The sequence below is a fragment of the Lytechinus variegatus genome, chromosome 3, assembly GCF_018143015.1.
Source record: "Lytechinus variegatus isolate NC3 chromosome 3, Lvar_3.0, whole genome shotgun sequence".
Classification (NCBI taxonomy): domain Eukaryota; kingdom Metazoa; phylum Echinodermata; class Echinoidea; order Temnopleuroida; family Toxopneustidae; genus Lytechinus; species Lytechinus variegatus.
In genome coordinates, this window is record NC_054742.1 from 11,933,445 (window position 1) to 11,954,033 (window position 20,589).

Genomic DNA, 20,589 nt, shown 5'->3' on the forward strand with positions numbered 1-20,589 from the left:
GCTCATTTTCTCTTTTTGTTTGGGGCAAACCCCTGATTTTTTTACACTTACAGTTTCCTTTACACCTATTATATATACATCTTGGCTCTTATTTAAATTTGACACTTTAAATAATTTTTTTCTTAATTAAAAATAGAGATCAAAAAATAAAAAAATTCTTGACATGTTACTTTCCACCAATAGAGGGCGTACACAAAAATATGCCAAAAAATGGCAAAATTCAAGTTTTTGAGCGCTCTGGTGAATGAAAAAAAGTATTTCCAAGTTACTAATGAAAAATAAATTGCAACTGTATGGAAATTAGCAATTTTGGTCACAAAAGTGATATTTTAATGATTTTTAAAAGTGTGTGCTCTGTACAACATTGGCATACCATAATCCAACTGTACATTCCGATCCCCACGCCACAGGGTGGTAGCATGTGAACAAGTGACGCAGGCATACCGGGTAGACTTTATTTTTTACAACTTTGTCTTTGGAAATCCGACATGGCCGTCTCTATTTTTAAGTAAGTATTATCACCTTATCATGCCACGCTAAGATTAAATGAGAAGTTTCAAAGCCACTATTCGAGATGTAGGAACTAAATAGAGACGGTATGCGGCGGCGCGTCTAGGTTATAGGCGAGACGAAGTCTCGTGACTAGACTGCACTGGTTTCGTGAGCCGGCGGCGCGGCTCCGAACGTGTCGCCGCCAGCTGCACCGGGCTGGTGCTGGGGAGCGCTGCGGTGTATAAATATGTGCAAGGCAAGGAGTAACCCAGGGGCCGATTGCACGAAAGGGTCTTTCCAAGGACCGTCTTTCGTGTCGCCCATCTTTTATGATACGCTATAAGCGGGTGTGTTTCTGAAATTTATGATAAGAATAAGATTTGTGAGCTTGCTTTTAAATCAAATTTTATACAATTTCATGATATATCAATTATCAGTTATCACATCATTTTATAAACAAATATTTGGTTTATTTTAACGGATGAATGAAAATTGAAATATGTTTGCAGATGTTTTATTTAAAATGCGTTTCACATGGCGCATCATAAAAGATGGGCGACACCACTCATTCAATGAACCACTCATTCAATGAACAAGGTTATAATGGGTGACACGAAAGACGGTCCTTGCAAAGACCCTTTCGTGCAATCGGTCCCTGGATCTTGCGTGTAAAGGCATACTCACCTGACAAGCGTGAAGTATGGTCAAAATAATTCTCCGAATAAATAGTTAAAACAGAAATCAAGCACATACCACTAAGCTTTTTCGGTATTGATATTTTCAATACCCGTATTACTAAGAGCTTCAATACCGGTATACCGACTAATACCGAGTAAATTCCCAATTTATTGTGCAAACACTGAAACAGTGTCCAATGTTTGTTTAGCCCTGATATGGCCTCGGATAAAGAGGGGATGCTTGCGGTCAGCTGAGGAATGCTCAGCTTGGTCCATTCTCATTGACAAAAACTTTCTCTTTCTTTACCAAAAGTTATACGATCATGCTCTCTCCCCAACGAGAGCTGTGAATTACCTGTGCATGTGTGCAGAATTATCTCAGCAAGCACATGGTACGAAATCAATAAGTCAAGTTGCCAAATGCTACACCGCACAAACTCACTGCTCCATACTTGGCTAAACGTGTGTACATGTCTAAACTTCCAAGCACCGAAATTCCCTGCTAAAACAGGCAAGGATATTTTCCCTACACCGATCTGGCCCCACTCATTCACATTCAGATTCGCCCCTTTTGTTTACCACTCACATCAACACGTGTTCGTCGAAGGTTCAAAGTTTGTTGACCTCAAATTTTGACGTCTCGAAAATAACTTTTCTTATAAATGTCCACTGTGTTAAACCCCCCCCCTCTTGTGAATCTCCACGTTGTCTAAAAGTAAAACCCCCTAAACTTCTTATCTCCCAGCTGCCTCTTTCTCACTCATTTTTTCTTGCTTTTGTTTTTCTTTATCTCCCCACTCTCTCTTTCGTATCGGCCCATTCTCTTCCCGTCACCTCCCCTCTCTTCCCACGAACAATCAACATCCTCTTCTCCGAATCTCGATCTTCCCCTCTTTTTTGTCAATTTTAATCTTTCACACATGCCAAAATTTAGTTGATCATCATCTTATCAAGTCACGAGACCATTATGAATTTAAATTACAATCAATCAAATAGTTTATTTTATTCATGACCGCACATGCACAAAACGGATACAACATCGATCACAAATCACACAAATATTCTCAGCCACTTTCTTCCATTTACGATCACTTCACAGATCAAAATAAACAAAGAGGGATGGCATAACATTTTTTCCTGTGAATGTTATCAACATTTTCTGTCTTTTTTTATTTATTCATTAATGTATTATTTTTTTCTTTATGTATTTATTTTTTTTTGGGGGGGGGAGGGGGGTCAGACGATTTTTGTAGCAGGCTTATAGTATAAAAGTAAACTTGTCATAATTGAAACAAGTCAAGAGCAGTCCAGATAAAAAACATTGCATAAAGAAAAAAAATTGTTAATCCCTGTGGTTTGTCTGTCAATGCACTGCATCCCCTCCAAAAAAAAAAATCAGTGGACATTCCCATTGATACAAGTTAAGAGCAGTCCGAGAAAAAAAAACTGGCATAAAAAAAACAAGTGTTAATCCCTGTGGTTTGTCTGTCAACGCCCCAAGCCAAGGTTGATACTTTGTCACCACGTGGTCAAAAGGCAGGTTTCAAAAAGAGTTTTGTCAGTGATTTTGTTTGTGTAGAGGGATGTTACAAGCTAGGAAACCCTCGCATGTGATTGGCGGAAAGCAAATCTGTTGTTGAAACCACTGAAAAAACTCTTCATGAAATGCTCTCCGTCTCGGTCGACTTCGTTGTTTACTGTAGCTGTGTACACGAGTGCATGGAGCTGAGCCGACATGCACCCCATGCCCAGTAGCGGTGGGGCCGAGGCCTTATGCAGCGGCTAACGGAGCTCAGACAGTAGTTAAGGGGCGATGTATTCATTTCGAGGTTAGATTATTGGATTCTGATTTCATTAAATACGTTGAGAGAGCCAAAGAACTTACTGTTTTGGCTTAAGTTTACTGTAAAAATACCCACAAACGACAATATAGTGTGGTACGGTATGTCACTGACACAGCTCCCGTAGGACTAGCGTGCCAAAATTGATTTTTATGTTGTTTTGGCTTCAATAGGGTCCCCTTAGACCAAAAACGATGGGGGTCAAATTTTCAGACCCCTCCTTCCCTTTGTGGGGGTCCTTTTTGGCGCCATATTGGCCTGTACAAAGCCCAATAGGATAATCCATTGTTTTCAACCTTATTTCTCACTTTTCTTTGCCAGTTATATTTTAAAGTTGTCTGAGGTGTATGAGAATGAATATTTGATGATGTTGTGATGTCAATGTTTTTTAACTTTTACCATACGGGGGCGGACTTTATGAAAAATGCCCAAAAATTTTAAAATATTGCCCCCAAAATATTATTTTTCCCTTTTTTGGCACTAAAATTAGGACAAAAGGATTACAAAATGAAATGAATATGTCTTGTTATACAATCCAACAACAGAGGAATATATCACATGTAATGTATATAATTATTTTTGGTCAATTGATGTAAAAATCATCCCCATTTCAGGATTTTATGCAGTGAAAAACCCTACTACAACACTAGAGGGCGCCATAACTTATGATAAGCACTTCCCTAAAAAAATCAAATTCTAGGCACTGTAATTTTATCAATAAATTTGAAAGCTGACACATTTCAAGAGCAATTATTTCCAATGCCGATTCATAGTATGGGCATCTAATTTGTTTTGATTCTCGCCCCCCCCCCCCACGTGGGGGGGGGCAAAATGGCTGCATTGGGCTAAAATAAAAAATCCTGGATTTTTTTTTTTTTTACTTATAAAGTGACCTTAATTTGGTTTCTATTCAAAGATTTTTAAGGGTGAAGAAGTATATCGGGAAAAGTTACAAGGACCCAGAAATCCAAGATGGCTTCCAAAAATGGAGTTTAAAATGGCTGTTGATACTTTAAATGGACATAGCACATTTTATATACCTGAGATGGATGGAATCGGTGTCTAGATCACGGTTTCAACGATCATAATTGGGACAAGAATACCGTTTCCTTTCTTTATTTATTTAACTTTTGGAGGCCATCTTGGACTCAACATACCGGGACAGTCGGTGGTCCGGTATGTTAAAAAAATCCAAGATGGCTTCCAAAAATGGAGTTTGAAATTGCTGTTGCTGCTTGAAAAACCGATATAGTTTGTTCAATATCCGGGAATATGAATGTGTGTGACTACCATGGAAAAGTGAGTCTAATAATACATTAGAATAAGTTACAAGGAGAGTCGTTGGTCGAGTATGTTAAACAATAGAGTATAAAATAGCCACCGTTATTTACAAGTGGACATGTAATATCCTTTAAGAATATGGTTTCATGTTTAAACCATGATTTTTAAAGTCAGAAAATTAGTTAAAACCGTTCGAGTGTTGTGGCCCCTGTGGATTGGTCTTTTGACTTTGAAAGGGTCGTGGGTTCGAATCCCAGCCATGGCATAGTTTCATTCTGCAAGAAATTTATCAATATTGTGATGCACTCAACCCAGGTGAGGTAAATGGGTACCCGGTAGAAATTCCCTGAATGCGCGAAGGAATTCAATGAATGCTAAAGCGCCTAGGCAGCCCATCTAAGGCAGGGGTAATGATAATGGCAAGGCCCGCTGGGAGAACAGTTTTTAGAACTGAAGTGGCTTCCCTATGTAAATATACCTATATTATTAATATTACCATATCATAACAAGGACAGTCATTGGTCTATGTCGGAAAATCCAAGATATCGTGAAGAAATCTGAGTCTAAAGTGAATGCTGTTACTTAAATATGAACATCGTTCATTTAAAATTCACCAAGGACATATGATTTTGGTGTCCACTCAATGGTTTCATGATTATAATAATAATTTCGATTAGTTACAAAGATATGCACTTGTCCATTTTGCCTAAAAATCCAAGAAAGTTTTCAAAATGGCATCTAAAATGATTCTTAAAACTTATCAATAATGTTCAGAGTTTATACAATATTAATATGTGAGGAATAATTTGGATGTCTACATGGTGGTATAAAGGGTTAGATAATACATTCAACAAATAACAAGGATATTTAGTTTTCCATTTTGTCTAAAATCCATGGTATATTAAAAAAATTCATCAAGTGGGTGCTATTAAAATCTCATGAATCAATATGATGACTTATCCCATACATATAAGTGTAGGCACCAAAATATTTCTCACAGGTTGGTATTGTCTGAATAATGTCTCCACTTTTAAGTAACAGTAGTCATTTTGGAACACATTTTTTTAAAGCCCACTTGGATTTTAAGGCAAAATGGATAACTGCATAGTCATTGTAGCCAGTCCTTAATATGTATTTTTAATTTCAACTCTTGAAATACTAGTGTAGACACAAAAATAATATCCCCAGGTGTATGTTTAATGTTCTATATCCACTTTTAAAGTAATAGCAGTCATTAAGCAATCTTGGATTTTTGACATCCGACTGTTCTTTCAACTGTTCTTTCAACTTGAAACAATACTTGATCCTTTAAACTCTAGACACCAAAATCAAATCCACGATGTGCATTTCTAATGAACTATGTCTACTTTGAAGAACCACAGTCAATTTAGACCCTGCATTTTGGAGGCCATATCGCATTTTTTGACATAGCAGACCACTGACAGCCCTTATTTACTTATCCAAATGTTTTATTTGACCCTTGAAACCATTGGTTTAGACACCAAACTGGGGGCCGTTTCATAAAGCTGTTCGTAAGTTAAGAGTGACTTTAAGAACGATGGTGATCCTTTCTTACGCGCTAAACCATCCCCTATGGTGTATACCATTTACCAAAAGAAAGGATCACCAGTCGTTCTTAAAGTCGTCTTATCTTATAACAGCTTTATGAAACACCCACCTGTATCTCCTAGGCCGATATGAAATGAACTTTGTCCGCTTTAAGTATCGGCAGCCATTTTAAGATCATTTTTTGGAATTCATCTTTGATTTTTGGACATACCAGACCACTGACTGTCCTTGTAACTTATCCTATATTACACTCTAAAAATGAAGTGCTAATTTGGCTCTTAAAGAGTGTGTATAGTGGCTGCACTTCGGACTAGACAAATCGGCACTCCGAAGTGCAGTCACTATACACGCTCTTTAAGAGCTAACTTAGCACTTCATTTTTTAGAGTGTACTTAACCCATACTAGTGGTTTAAAATTGAACATCGAAATTACATTTCCATGGACGATATGAAATCAGCTATATCTACTTTAATTTTAGCAGCCATTTCAGAATAAATTTTTTGAAGCCATCATGGATTTTTGGACCAACCAGACCACTCACTGTCCTTGTAACTTTTTTCCAATTTACTACTTCACCCTTAAAATCATTGAATCAAAACCAAATTGCGGATTTTTAGCACACGGCAGGCTTTTTTGATGTCATCTTATATTTCCCAGGTATGCTGGGGTCCTCATATTCACTCTACCCTGTGTCAACAAATTATTTTAACTCCTCGACCATGGAGTATGAAACTAACTAGGATTCTAGGGTGGATAATGAGTGAGTCGTATTCATTAATTTTAAGTGAATGGTGGCCATCTTGGATACTATCTTGAAAATAACCACTTTCCCTGATGCAGATTTTGGTAGATTTTTAGTATATTATTCCTGAGGTCAATTAGTACTAACAACTGCTGAAAAACAATGTAAGTTCGGAAGTTCTCTAAACATCACATGTTATTTCAATAATGAATATGTGCATATGTGCGCGCGTGTGTGTGTGTGGGGGGGCTAAAATTATATTTTATGTATTTTTTTGTCTTTCAGTAATTGGAAATTAGCCGAGAAGTACATAATTGACAATTCGAATAGAAGTCCTTTAATCGTAAATTCTACTCTAGAACGAGTGGCCGAATGGTGAAAGTTGTATGCCAGTCAGTTGGGGGGGGAGTAGGGAATATGGTTGGTAGGATGCTCGTCCAACTTGAAGCCTTCAGATATAGGCATTTTAGCTGTCTAGGAATGATAAAATACCATAAAATAATTAATTGTTTAACCGGGCGCAAAATTACTAATACTCCTGATTTTAGTGGGTCTCGATATAGGTGACCCCACCCTCAGGCAGTGGGTGAGGGTGGGGAAAATTGGAACCCTATCATTTCGTGATAGATTGGACCCAAGTGAATAAAAAAAAAACTGTGTCATGATATACCGTACCACACTAATATCATCATGATAAGTTATGGCGCCCTCTAGTGTTGTAGTTAGGTTTTCACTGCATAAAATCCTGAAACGGGGGTGACTTTTATATTAATTTACCAATAATAATCATATAAATTACATGTGATGTATTCCTCTGTTATTGGACTGTACAACAAGACATATGCACTTCATTTTGTAATCTTTTTGTCCTAATTCTAGTGCCAAAAAGGGGGAAAATTACATTTTTGGGGTAATAGTTTACAATTTTGGGGCATTTTTCGCAAAATCCGCCCCCCGTATGGCAAAAGTGAAAAAATATTGACTTCACAACATCATCAAATATTCATTCTTGTACACCTCAGACAACTTAAAAATAAAATTGGCGAAGAAAAGTGAGAAATAAGGTTGAAAACAATGGATTATCCTATTGGGCTTTGTACAGGCCAATATGGCGCCAAAAAGGACCCCCCACAAAGGGAAGGAGGGGTCTGAAAATTTGACCCCCATCGTTTTTGGTCTAAGGGGACCCTATTGAAGCCAAAACAACCAAAAAATCAATTTTGGCACGCTAGTCCTACGGGATGACACACCATACCACACTAATACAGAAGAAAATACCGGTATGATATTTTCAACTTTTGGTATGACGGTATTTCGGTATTGAAATTTCAACGGCGGTATCCATACCGGTATGACTTTCATATCAAACGGTATTACTAATACCGGTATATGGAAAAAGCTTACTTACCATGATTATATGGATGAAGGTCTAACGAGTGGCAGTTTTTCTGACATCTGGGCACAGACTGGAACCTCAAAAAACGAAAAGTTCTCTCCTTCCCACGTAGCGGGCGGGAGTTCCCTGGGTTAGTGTGAATGCAGTTGGAAAAACACTCCTTCCATCGGAAAGGACACAAATGTTGGTCCCATGTAAAGGAGAGTCACAACTTGTGCACGTTAAAACCAATTGTAGACTTTATATACACTATTCGTCAAAGAGTGGGGTGTTCACCCGGTGTAACTATTGCACCGGCCGGTCCCGGCAAAATTCAGGTCAAGTCAATCTTGATGTTCATATGCGATAAAAATCAAATGTTTGTGGGCATAAACGGAAAGACAAGACAAAATCATGTTTTTCTAGTATGAAAAACACATGGCCCAAGTGGTAACACCGCGCAGGTGCAACCATAACCCCCATAGGCAGTGTTAGGGAGGAAGATAACACAAAATTTGGTATTCTGAAAATGGTGTTAGCTAAAATTTTGTTCAAAGATAACACTAAAATTTAACATTGCGTTAGGAGAGCTAGTTGGGGATGACGAACATTTACGGGCATATAGCCATCGTCTGGCAGAATTTACTCTAATTTTCTTTTATTTTTCCAGCTTTAGTATTTTCATACATACATGTATAACATAAGGTTACATAAGGTTCAGTTCTGGATGCAGGATATTCTGTTCCTCTATGTCCAGCTCCTGGTGATAAACAGTGACATCTGAAGAATTAGCACGGTCCAGGGGAGGAACCTTATAATCAAATTTTTTAATTTTCCATCTACCTTTCTCTCTATACTAACAATGATTAGAGTTTTTTATTCAAATTCAATTCGGTTTTATTAAACAATACTCATCAAAAAGTCCGAAGACTAACAATGTGAGTTTACATTTTCAAAAATACATAAAGAAATAAATAAATACACAACATGCAGTGACCATTAAAGAGGAAAAAATATATACATTATGTTTAAAATGCAATAATAGTATAAAAAATAGTATGAGCAGATGCATGTAATAAGACAGATTTAATTTAGGGCCTATATATAAAAAAAAAACAGCTGAGGAGCAAGAAAGGGGAGAAAGAATGGCAAGAGTAAGCATGTAAAAAGTGAAATACGGGACAATCGACAAAGTACGCTGCACCGTGGGGGACCTGCATGTTATGCTGCAGTCAGAGGTCACATGGTAAGGTCAAAGGTCATTTTAGGTCAACATTAAAGTTTACATGCAAGACTCTCTTATGACACCTAACACTTTTCAACCAAACTTGGATGGTAGATGAATTTGGGGTACCTGCATGTTATGCTGCAGTCAGAGGTCACATGTTAAGGTTAAAGGTCATTTTCAGGTCAACGTTAAAGTTCACATGTAAGACTTTCTTATGACACCTAACTCTGCAACCGTAAGTCACTTTTCAACCAAACTTTGATGGTAGATGGATTTGGGGTACCTGCATGTGGGTGATTCCATACGTGTCGTACGGGACATTTAGAGAGCATTTGACAGTTTTTGACAAGAAGAGACAAAAAATATTCCAGTAACTATAGGTTATCATCAAGTACTACCAGAGTGTTAGAAAAACCAAGACTTAACATGACTTGAATTCACATCCTGTATAATACAGATTTGAAATAGTAATGTGTCGTACGGACGCAGAAAAAGTGGCTTTTTTAGAAACCTCAAGTTTCACTCAAAAGTCTGTGAGTTGAGCAGATAAGTTTCATAGAAATTTAACTCAAATTGACACTCAATTACCCAAGAACAAACACATTTATAAAAGAAAGCAAAATAAACATTCATGAATGAATTAAGCAAATTGTAATTTTCGAGAACATTGTGGCGTACGGGACATTCAAAATGTGTCGTACGGGACATCTCTAAATTGAAGCCAAACTTTCTTACTTTATGTCTCTTTGACTTCTTCAATCACATTATTTGACTGATGATAATGATAATCCTATCAAACTAAGACATTCATTAGCTTAGAAACCACTATTAGATGAATATTTCTGTCAATATATCATAAACAAAATAATGTGTCGTACGGGACAATTGTGTGTCGTACGGGACACTTGTGTGTCGTACGGGACACTTGTGTGTTGTACAGGCACTTGCGTGTTGTACTGGGCAGCCTGAATAAAAAAAATGAACTTTTTATCAATCAGAAGGAGCATTGCCCCCAAATTTTTCCTTTTTTATCAAAAATCTTTTAATAAGTAGTCATTCAGGACAATATAGTTATAACCTCAGTATATACAATTTGGAGCAATATGTTATAAATTTTTTCATGATGGGAAATGTACAAGTGTTCACAGCATTTCTACGAGCTGAAAAACTTGAGGTTTTGTGTGAAGTTATATTTTAGGGAATTGATTGATGATTTCCAAACACTATCTAAACAATGAATGAATTAAACTTTATGTAATTTATGGGGCTAAGATGTTATATTTTTTATATAAAATGTATATCTACATGATATATGTCACAAATGTCACTTGTAATTCCCCATTTTTTTTTTTCTAAAGAAATGCGGTTCTACTTTTTCAAACCCATCTACATTTCATGAAACCATATGGTTTGTCTTATTTTCCAGATTTTTTTTACAACTTGAAAAAAGTAAGAAGTTTCAATACTGTATAAAAAAAAATAGTGATCATCAAGGGAAGTCCAAATAGATGATCATGATGATTGATATGTATTTTTTTTTACATCTTATAATAATTCCACATTAGCATGCAAGAGGAAGTCATCTTCCAGGCTAGGTTGAAATAATTATAAAAGTTTTCTTTTCATGCTCAATGAAAATAAATTAATCTGCTCTGATCAGTGAAAATCACCAGTTTAGCTGAAGGGATTCACAAAAGAATAAGCCTACATGAAATCAATTAAAATGTTTAGAATCACCTATTTCATGTTCTATGGAGATAAACAAAGTACTTTTTCAGTTCACTTTATGTTAAATCAATTAAATGAATTGAAATATGCCTACCATTTATATTTTCTGAATCCTACTCCTGCAATTAAATTCATTATTATATTGTGTGTCGTACGGGACATGTCCCGTACGACACGGCGTGTGTCGTACGGGACAACTTTCAATAGGACAATAATTGAAAAATGAAGGGCAGTAATTAAATCCTTATGGGATAAATCGATCACCCATGGGTCAAACAAAGAGAAACTGATTTTATGAAATTGCATCATCAAAAATAAAATTGTAGGAAAAACTTTTGCATTGTCATGTGTCGTACGGAACATTGCCAAAAATAGGTTTGGAAAAATAAAGGCTGCCCCTATTATGGATCATGAAAATTTTGTAGATATTATTTGGAACCATCAATGATATATTATTCTATTGACCTTCAATATTTTCAATCTTCTCTTGCTTTGCAAATAATTGTTTCAGGCAGTGTTTGTACTTGACTATTCAATGAGCAAAATTATTGAAAATTTAAAATTCCATTGTTCCCCCCAATTAAAACTATATCTGTCTTCACGTTTGGTTAAAACTCATAATTTTCATAAAATTTAGGTATCATAGTGAAATATTACACTACTTATGACTTATTGAAAGCATGTTGAAATTTATGATATTATTGAAGTTCTAGTGTGGAATCGCCCATGTTATGCTGCAGTCGGAGGTAACATGGTATGGTCAAAGGTCATTTTCTGGTCAACATTAAAGTTTACATGCAAAACTCTTTTATGACACCTAACTCCGTAACCGTATGTCACTTTTCAACCAAACTTGGATGATAGATGGACTTGGGGGACCTGCATGTTATGCTGCAGTCAGAGGTCACATGGTAAGATCAAAGGTCATTTTCAGGTCAACTTTAAAGTTTACATGCAAGACTCTCTTATGACACCTAACTCTGCAACCGCAAATCACTTTTCAACCAAACTTGGATGGTAGATGGATTTGGGGTACCTGCATGTTATGCTGCAGTCGGAGGTCACATGGTAAGGTCAAAGGTCATTTTTAGGTCAACGTTAAAGTTTACATGCAAGACTCTTATGACACCTAACTCTGCAACCGCAAATAACTTTTCAACCAAACTTGGATGGTAGATGGATTTGGGGTACCTGTATGTTATGCTGCAGTCGGAGGTCACATGGTAAGGTCAAAGGTCATTTTTATGTCAACGTTAAAGTTTACATGCAAGACTCTCTTATGACACCTAACTCTGCAACCGTTAAGTCACTTTTCAACCAAACTTAGATGGTAGATGGGTTTGGGGTACCTGCATGTTAAGCTGCAGTCAGAGGTCACATGGTAAGGTCAAAGGTCATTTTCAGGTCAACGTTAAAGTTAACATGTAAGACTCTCTTATGACACCTAACTCTGCAACCAAACGTCACTTTTCAACCAAACGTGGATAGTAGATGGATTTGGGGTACCTGCATGTTATGCTGCAGTCGAAGGTAACATGGTATGGTCAAAGGTCATTTTCTGGTCAACGTTACAGTTTACATGCAAGACTCGTATGACACCTAACTCTGCAACCGTAAGTCACTTTTCAACCAAACTTGAATGGTAGATGGACTTGGGAGACCTGCATGTTATGCTGCAGTCAGAGGTCACATGGTAAGGTCAAAGGCCATTTTCAGGTCAACTTTAAAGTTTACATGCAAGACTCTCTTATGACACCTAACTCTGCAACTGTTAAGTCACTTTTCAACCAAACTTGGATGGTAGATGGATTTGGGGTACCAGCATGTTATGCTGCAGTCAGAGGTCACATGGTAAGGTCAAAGGTAATTTTCTGGTCAACGTTAAAGTTTACATGCAAGACTCTCGTATGACACCTAACTCTGCAACCGTAAGTCACTTTTCAACCAAACTTGAATGGTGTAGATGGACTTGGGGGACCTTCATGTTATGCTGCTGTCAGAAGTCACATGGTAAGATCAAAGGTCATTTTCAGGTCAACATTGAAGTTAACATGCAAGACTCTCTTTAGAACTCCGCAACCACAAGTCGCTTTTCAACCATACTTGGATGGTAGATGCACTTGGGGGACCTGCATGCTAGGGTCATTGTCGCCATGATAATAGTATTTGGGGGTCAAATTTCTGTGTGAGCTCTATATTATTGCAATGACGGATGATGCCATGGGTTCGGGGGATACATGTGGTCGGCTGCGCGACCCGCTGAGCATCTCTAGTTATTTTGGTGGAAAAACTGTTTATCATGTAAGATTGTTTGCACCATTGAGAATCTGCTCCGATCCTACATGCCGAGCTAGTATAGCCTGCCACACACAGGCAGGATGCCAGTTCATTTGGTTAGCAAAAAAATCACAGCAGAACTTGCATAAGTTTACAGTTATCGATTTTATTGTTCTCTGCTTCTATCTGTTGGTGTTTTTATGAAAATTCTTCACTTTTAAAATAACTACATGTACATGTATATTTTGTTCAATATTCTGAAATACGGGACAAATAGTCCCGTGAAGGGCTTGTCGGGATGACGGGACAAAGGAGCAAAATACGGGACAATCCCGGGAAATACATGTACGGGACATCTGGTCACCCTGCCCTTGAGTGGTGGTGTCGCAATGTTATACCCCTGTCTCATGAGTTTGTATACATACATGTAGTTTTGTGAGGCTTGTCAGGCCTCCAAGAAAAAAGTAATAAAATTTTGCTTTGTTATCAATCATTGGGTGTTCTGGAAAATTTTATGATATGAGGTAGATGGCCATGATGTTGCACGTCCCCCAGTCTTCCCCAGCTGGAGCTCAGAATGAGTGGAACGTAAAATACAAAGGGAGATCTAGCAATTCATTATTACATGTAAGGTACACAAAAGTGAGAAGTTTTCTTCAAATAATCTTATCAAGTTACCATCCCCCAAAGAAAAGGTGCTTTAAAAACATAATAAAATTGTTAATGTTTCTCAAGAAGCCTTGTCATAAACTCTACCCATATGTGCAGATCACATGCACACATAATTTGCAGGGGTATGGGTTGTTGCAGCACACAATGATTGCTTGAGAAACTCCTTGAAACATATGTACTATTTAGTTTTTTGTCTCACCTGCGAAGCAAAGTGAGACTATAGGCGCCGCTTTTCCGACGGCGACGGCGGCGTCAACATCAAATCTTAACCTGAGGTTAAGTTTTTGAAATGACATCATAACTTAGAAAGTATATGGACCTAGTTAATAAAACTTGGCCATAAGGTTAATCAAGTATTACTGAACATCCTATTAGAGTTTCATGTCACATGACCAAGGTCAAAGGTCATTTAGGGTCAATGAACTTAGACCATGTTGGAGGAATCAACATCGAAATCTTAACCTGAGGTTAAGTTTTTGAAATGTCATCATAACTTAGAAAATATATGGACCTAGTTCATGAAACTTGGACATAAGGTTAATCAAGTATCACTGAACATCCTGCATGAGTTTCACGTCACATGACCAAGGTCAAAGGTCATTTAGGGTCAATGAACTTTGGCCGAATTGGGGATATCTGTTGAATTCCCATCATAACTTTGAAAGTTTATGGATCTGATTCATGAAACTTGGACATAATAGTAATCAAGCATCACTGAACATTTTGTGCAAGTTTCAGGTCTCATGATTAAGGTCAAAGGTCATTTAGGGTCAATGAACTTTGGCCGAATCGGGGGTATCTGTTGAATTACCATCATAACTTTGAAAGTTTATTGGTCTAGTTCATTAAACTTGGACATTAGAGTAATCAAGTATCACTGAACATCCTGTGCGTGTTTCAGGTCACATGTCCAAGGTCAAAGGTCAATGAACTTTAGCCGAATTGGGTGTATCTGTTGAATTACCATCATAACTTTGAAAGTTTATGGATCTGATTCATGAAACTTGTACATAAGAGTAATCAAGTATCACTGAACATCCTGTTCCAGTTTCAGGTCACATGATCAAGGTCAAAGGTCATGTAAGGTCAATGAACTTTGGCCATGTTGGGGTTTTTTGTTGAATAACCATCATATCTCTGTAAGTTTATTGGTCTAGTGCATAAAAAGAGGACATAAGAGTAACCATGTATCACTGAACATCTTGTGCGAGTTAGAGTAGTATGCAAAGTCAGCACTGCTGCTATATTGAACCGCGTGATGCAGGTGAGACGGCCAGAGGCATTCCACTTGTTGTAAATTCATGTTACTATTCCAATTCATTACTAAATTATATGAATGTGTCCTAAAACAGATATGATGTGAAGGATATTAAATTTGTATATTTTTGTTTACCAGATAAAACCGATTTTACATCATTTTTTTTTATGATTGGGTGCCCGATAAAAACCATTATTCTCAGCTCAAAATGATTACCCTGGACACAGATAGGCACACACTGGCATGATTATTGCTTGTATACACTTTGATCAGTATATACCATTATTTGATTTTCGTTCAAATTCATTTTTAGATTCTTTCAAATGTCATTTATGTTAGTCCCACAAATATCTTTTCAGTGTCTCTTGGTTTCAATATACAGTGTGTCTCAGAAAAAAGGAAATCGTTATTCAGTGTATATTTTTCTTATCATGATCATAAATTCACTTTTAAAATATTCATGAATGGAAAGATATACTTCTCTTCTTTCATTTGTGACCAATCTCAATGTTCATAATGCACATATGACTGAGTTAGAACAATGAAAAGTGGTGGTATCAAATTTCTATTTGCATGAGCAAATTATGTTTTTGAGTTAGTTTTGCTGGCTTTTACAATTACATGTATCTATTCGGAAAACAAATTTTACAACTTGAATATCCATCATTTTCTTTTCCATATGAGACCTTATGCGTAAAATATGAATGACTAATGGTCAAGAAAAAAAAAATCATGCTTGATTTCTACCTATTTGACGGATCGTTGAAAAATAAGCATTTAGTTTTCCCAAACAAAGCAGCAGACCATAGGCAATGCTGTTCAGGTCGGGGAAGGAAACTGGAGTCTATGCATGGCTGTGAGAATTCAATGTGACAATCGTAATAATTTTGATAAGTTTTATCTCAAACTTCTCTGTTGTTTCATTCGTGGATGGCAGAAAATGTTTGAAGGGGGCGGGGTGCAGAAGAAAAGGAGCAAGTCACTTTTTACAATTGTAGGAGAGAAAGCCATTATCTTGTTTTTCTTAAGTGTCTTACCCCCTCCCCATCCAATATTCCACCGCCCCTGCCTCATCGCATCATTTCAAGCAATTTTTTTACAAGCTTTACAAAAAGAATTCAAACATACATTCAAGGCAACCATAAAATCACACTCGCCTCACATTAACTGGTAGCCCATTTTCTGCCACTTTGTTAGAAATGCTTGTTTTTCAATGAATCATCAGATAGGTAGAAATCAAACATGTTTTCATCTGAACTTTTTCTCAACAATGTGTCAATCATATTTTATGCACAAGGTGTCATATGAAAGATGAAAAAATCAGTATTAAAGTTATGAACATTATTTCCTGAATACATAGCAGTAAAAGCCAGAAAAACTCACTCAAATTCGTAACTTTCTAGCACCACTTGCAACTATTCTAACTCAGTCATACGTGCATTATGAACGTTGAGATGTGCTTCAAATGATTATGAAAGAGGGGAATTGTATCTTTTCATTGATGTACATCTCATGAAGCAAATTCATAATTATGATGGCAAAAAATTACACTGAATTCGGTTTTTTTTTGTCTGGGATGTACTGTATAACCAACTTTCACTTATCTGTACCTTTAGCCTTAATTCTCATAAATCTTATTCTTAATTTGCCTTGCTGTTTCATTAATTACACACAATTATTCCCAAATACATGTAAAGCTGATGATATACATTTGTTAATCTATGTTTTCTTACACACATTGCACCTTATGATACCAAAGAAAATCATAGTGGGTAATTAATCATATTTTGTTCTTAAAAAAAATGTATGTTGCAAGTAAATTAGATTTACATTGAACATCTCTCTTCATTTTCAGAGGACTTTGCAAGGTGGCAATAGGAGGAGGAGCACTTTATATATCGGTAGAACAAGGCATCTGGGGATCTTCATTTGACGGTTCAAAAACAATGAATAAGTTGACAGGCACACTGCAGAGACAGGATGAATATCTTAGACAGGTATTAAACATTTTAATGTACTACTGAGGAGGACTTCTGAATACTGCGACTTCTATGAAAAGCCATCTTACTCTTGTAATTTGTTCATTATGTTTTATAATAATTTCCATGAACTTAAAAAATAACAATCATCAGCCATATATAATGGGTGCATTGATCAATATGTGAGATGAACTTTTGTATAAATAATAACTTGACCTGTATGTGCACACATTTTTGGAAGAGAGCACATCCTTTATGTGGATTATTTCAGTTAGAAAATTAGAAAGATGGCATATTGGAATGCAGATATTTTCCAAGTTCCTCTAAAATGAAAGCATCAATGCCAATTGATCAGCTTTGTGTATTTCCTATACATATATGAAATGAAAATATTGCTTCATAATAGATACAGTATGTTATTAATTATTTTTCAGATACCATCTACCGAGCAAGTAGCAAGTAGTACAAGGCAAAGCTGGAATTCAGGTACATACCGTTTATTAACCCATATTTTCATTCATTGATCACAAACAGGCCTACTTGTATGTAAAGCCCAACTTATTCATCTCCTCAAACGAGAATAAAAAGGCCTCAATACAAGATTTTCTAAAAGAATGATATGTATGAATGGCCAAGAAAGGTAATGATACATTTTGCACAGTTTATTATACTGGTGTTTGATACATGTATTATTGATTTAGAATTTGCATTAACCTGACTATGCTGATGAAAATCTTTCCTTTATATTGAATGCTTTGTTAGCAAGTAAATAGTGTGAATTATAATTCTAGTATCATCCAATATTGCAATTATAAGTGTAAGGGCCATTAGGTCTTTTTTCAACTGCTAGAATTCATATATGGCATTGTTGAATGTAGCGTTCTCTTTCGGTGTTATTTTTCTTTTAAAAAGGATCTTTAAGCGCTTATCTTACAAATCTAGTAAATAGATATCAATCAGAAAGTAAAAACAAAGAGTATATCCTGACATTTTCAGCTCATTTAAAAAAAACAGATCTGGCCTACATGTAAGTAGGCCAGAAAGAAACACCGGTATTAAGCGCCTTATAAATGTTAGGTATTTTTATTATCATAATTACTAATATATTTTGATCAGGCACCCAATTAAATCAAATTTCATGTAAAGTCACTGAATTTATCCCGTAAAACTCCTTCACATTATAACTGTTCTAGGGCATATACACATTCAAATAATGGAATAGTGAGATGCCTTTCTTTGCGGCAGTTTGTTTGATGATATTCAAGTATTTTTTATTATTATTGGTATTTTTTATTTGCTTCTTGCTCACTCAGGTGTAAAATGGACCTTTTCATCATTAGCAAGAGGACCAGAGAAAGTTAAAGAACTTGGCAGTCAAGCAACAAATTACATCAGCAGATCTACAAAGTGAAATGTGAATGTATTTCTTACAAACACTGTCCTGGTATTGCCTGAACTGGAAATGTTGTTGTATCAGCCTAATTTTGTTGCCATTAAGCAGGTTATATTGCACATCAAATGTATGGATTATGGACTGTATAAAGAACATCAGTTTGCAGCAATTTTTCTCACTTTATTGAAAAGCGTATTTATTCGTTTTTTATTTCTTGTGTATAGTCTATATATTCAAATTACTAAGCGTTTCTTCCATATCAGTTTTGCATAAATGCCTTGGTTGCCAAGAAGTCTTGTTGAAAGCAGAACTGCCTGAATTTGAACATGGGAACCATATTCAACCTGTTATGGTTTTGAGAGACATACATGTATAACTAACTCAATATACCAAATTTGTACACTTCTCTATTGAGACTGCATTATCTTAACAAGAGGATAATGTTTTATCGGTCCCATATTTCCTTTTTTGGGGGGGGGTATTCAATTAACCACAAGATCATTTCCTCCATTTTACCCATAAATTTTTCAAATTATTATGGGTGGGGTAATTTTTTTTTTTTTTGGGGGGGATGCAATCATTATGTAAATAAAAATGATCATATTTTGTTGTAAAATCCTACATGTAAGTTATAAAAGATTGGTAGCAGTACCTGACAGAACAAGTTACAAGAGCTATGCATTTCATTTGATTAAAATTACCTAATTCTCACAAAATAATTGGAGTTGCAAAATGTGAAATTGAATTCATGTAATTATATGTTGTCATGGTATGAATAAATAAACAAAATATATTGATACGGAAATGATGAACTGGGAAGAAATCTCATTGAAATATGATTGACCATTATACAAATGATCACAACAGTCGTATGGCTTCTCTTGAGATTGTTTGCACGAAAATTGGCATGCATATTTTTTCTTTGAAAGTTGCTATTTAATGAATTCCTTTTATTTGATAACAATACATTACATTTGAATTGAAGATCATGTGTCAGATGTTTTATGCATAGTTAGTTGGCAAAATTATACTTTTGCTTCAACTCACAAAATATAGCTCCTAAATGTTGTTTTCAACAAATGCTTGTGAAGAAAATTGTAATATCAGGGGAGCGTTTCATGAAAGTTGTCAGCACTGACAAGTTGGCTTTCTCCGACAGTTACCATAGAAACAGAGGCAAGTGCCTCACAGCCAATCAAAACCAAGGATATCACTGAAATTGTCAGCACCGACAATTTAGTCAGTGCTGACAACTTTCATTAAACACCCTCAGATTGTTATATGTTTGTTTTTAACTCACCTGCATAGGCTTAGCAGAGTGAGACTATAGTATATGGGCCAAGATTAGCATTAGGTTTAAAATGGAAATTTCTGGTACAAGCTGATTTTTTTTCAGGACAGGTCCAGGAATATTTCTACAATAACATACAAAAGTCCTCATAAATCCTACTTGAGGGTTTTCCGTAATTCATGATGGCACCAAAAATAGCCGCCATTTACAGAAAATGGACATACCTCATTCATCTACCCTCGACATCCAGTTTTGATGCATGTTTCATAGTTTAAAGGGATTTAAAAAAGCTATTGATACAGGTTAGAGTGAGTATAAGCAGACAAGTGTACCTAAAAATCCAAGATGGCGGCTAAAATGGCTGCCAAATAAAGCCTAAAAATCCACAATTCGATCATCTATTACTTATTTTAGTGTCCTGAATTTTGTTTCTATTCAATGGTTTTAAGGGTCAGGTAATACAGTGGAACAAGTTAAAAGGACAGTCAGTTGATCCTCTATGTCAACAAATTTAAGATGGCTTCCAAAACTGGAGTACTGCTCTTGACTAAAAAATTGATATACTTGAAAATTGATATATTGAAAATCCACCTGAGAGGTATGATTCAAGTGAGTCCAGTATGTGCTTCTGAAATGGAGTCTAAAATGTCTGTTTTTACATACATAAAAATGGACATAGACACCAATCTCTCTACCTTCCTAACACAAGTTTACTGGAATCTAGTTTAACGTGTAATGAGAAAGGTTGAAGTGATCTTGGAAGCAATGTTCCAAACCAGTTCATA

At 36.1% G+C, this 20,589-nt stretch overlaps 1 protein-coding gene across 1 annotated transcript; it reads left to right on the plus strand.

Annotated features, from left to right (window-relative positions):
* Positions 1 to 384: 384 nt before the first annotated feature.
* On the plus strand, positions 385 to 20,186 carry LOC121410228. Its single transcript, XM_041602167.1, has 4 exons — positions 385 to 508; positions 16,997 to 17,138; positions 17,555 to 17,606; positions 18,434 to 20,186. The coding sequence occupies exons 1-4, from the start codon at positions 489 to 491 to the stop codon at positions 18,529 to 18,531; spliced, it is 312 nt and encodes a 103-aa protein (XP_041458101.1). The 5' UTR covers positions 385 to 488; the 3' UTR covers positions 18,532 to 20,186.
* The last annotated feature ends 403 nt before the right edge of the window (positions 20,187 to 20,589 follow it).

What these genes read in the sequence shown, in the direction of transcription:
- LOC121410228 (XM_041602167.1), top strand. Translation starts at nt 489, where the DNA reads ATGGCCGTCTCTATTTTTAA. An exon ending in ATGGCCGTCTCTATTTTTAA is followed by an intron (nt 509 to 16,996) that starts GTAAGTATTATC and finishes CTTCATTTTCAG; the next exon opens with AGGACTTTGCAAGGTGGCAA. An exon ending in AGGATGAATATCTTAGACAG is followed by an intron (nt 17,139 to 17,554) that starts GTATTAAACATT and finishes ATTATTTTTCAG; the next exon opens with ATACCATCTACCGAGCAAGT.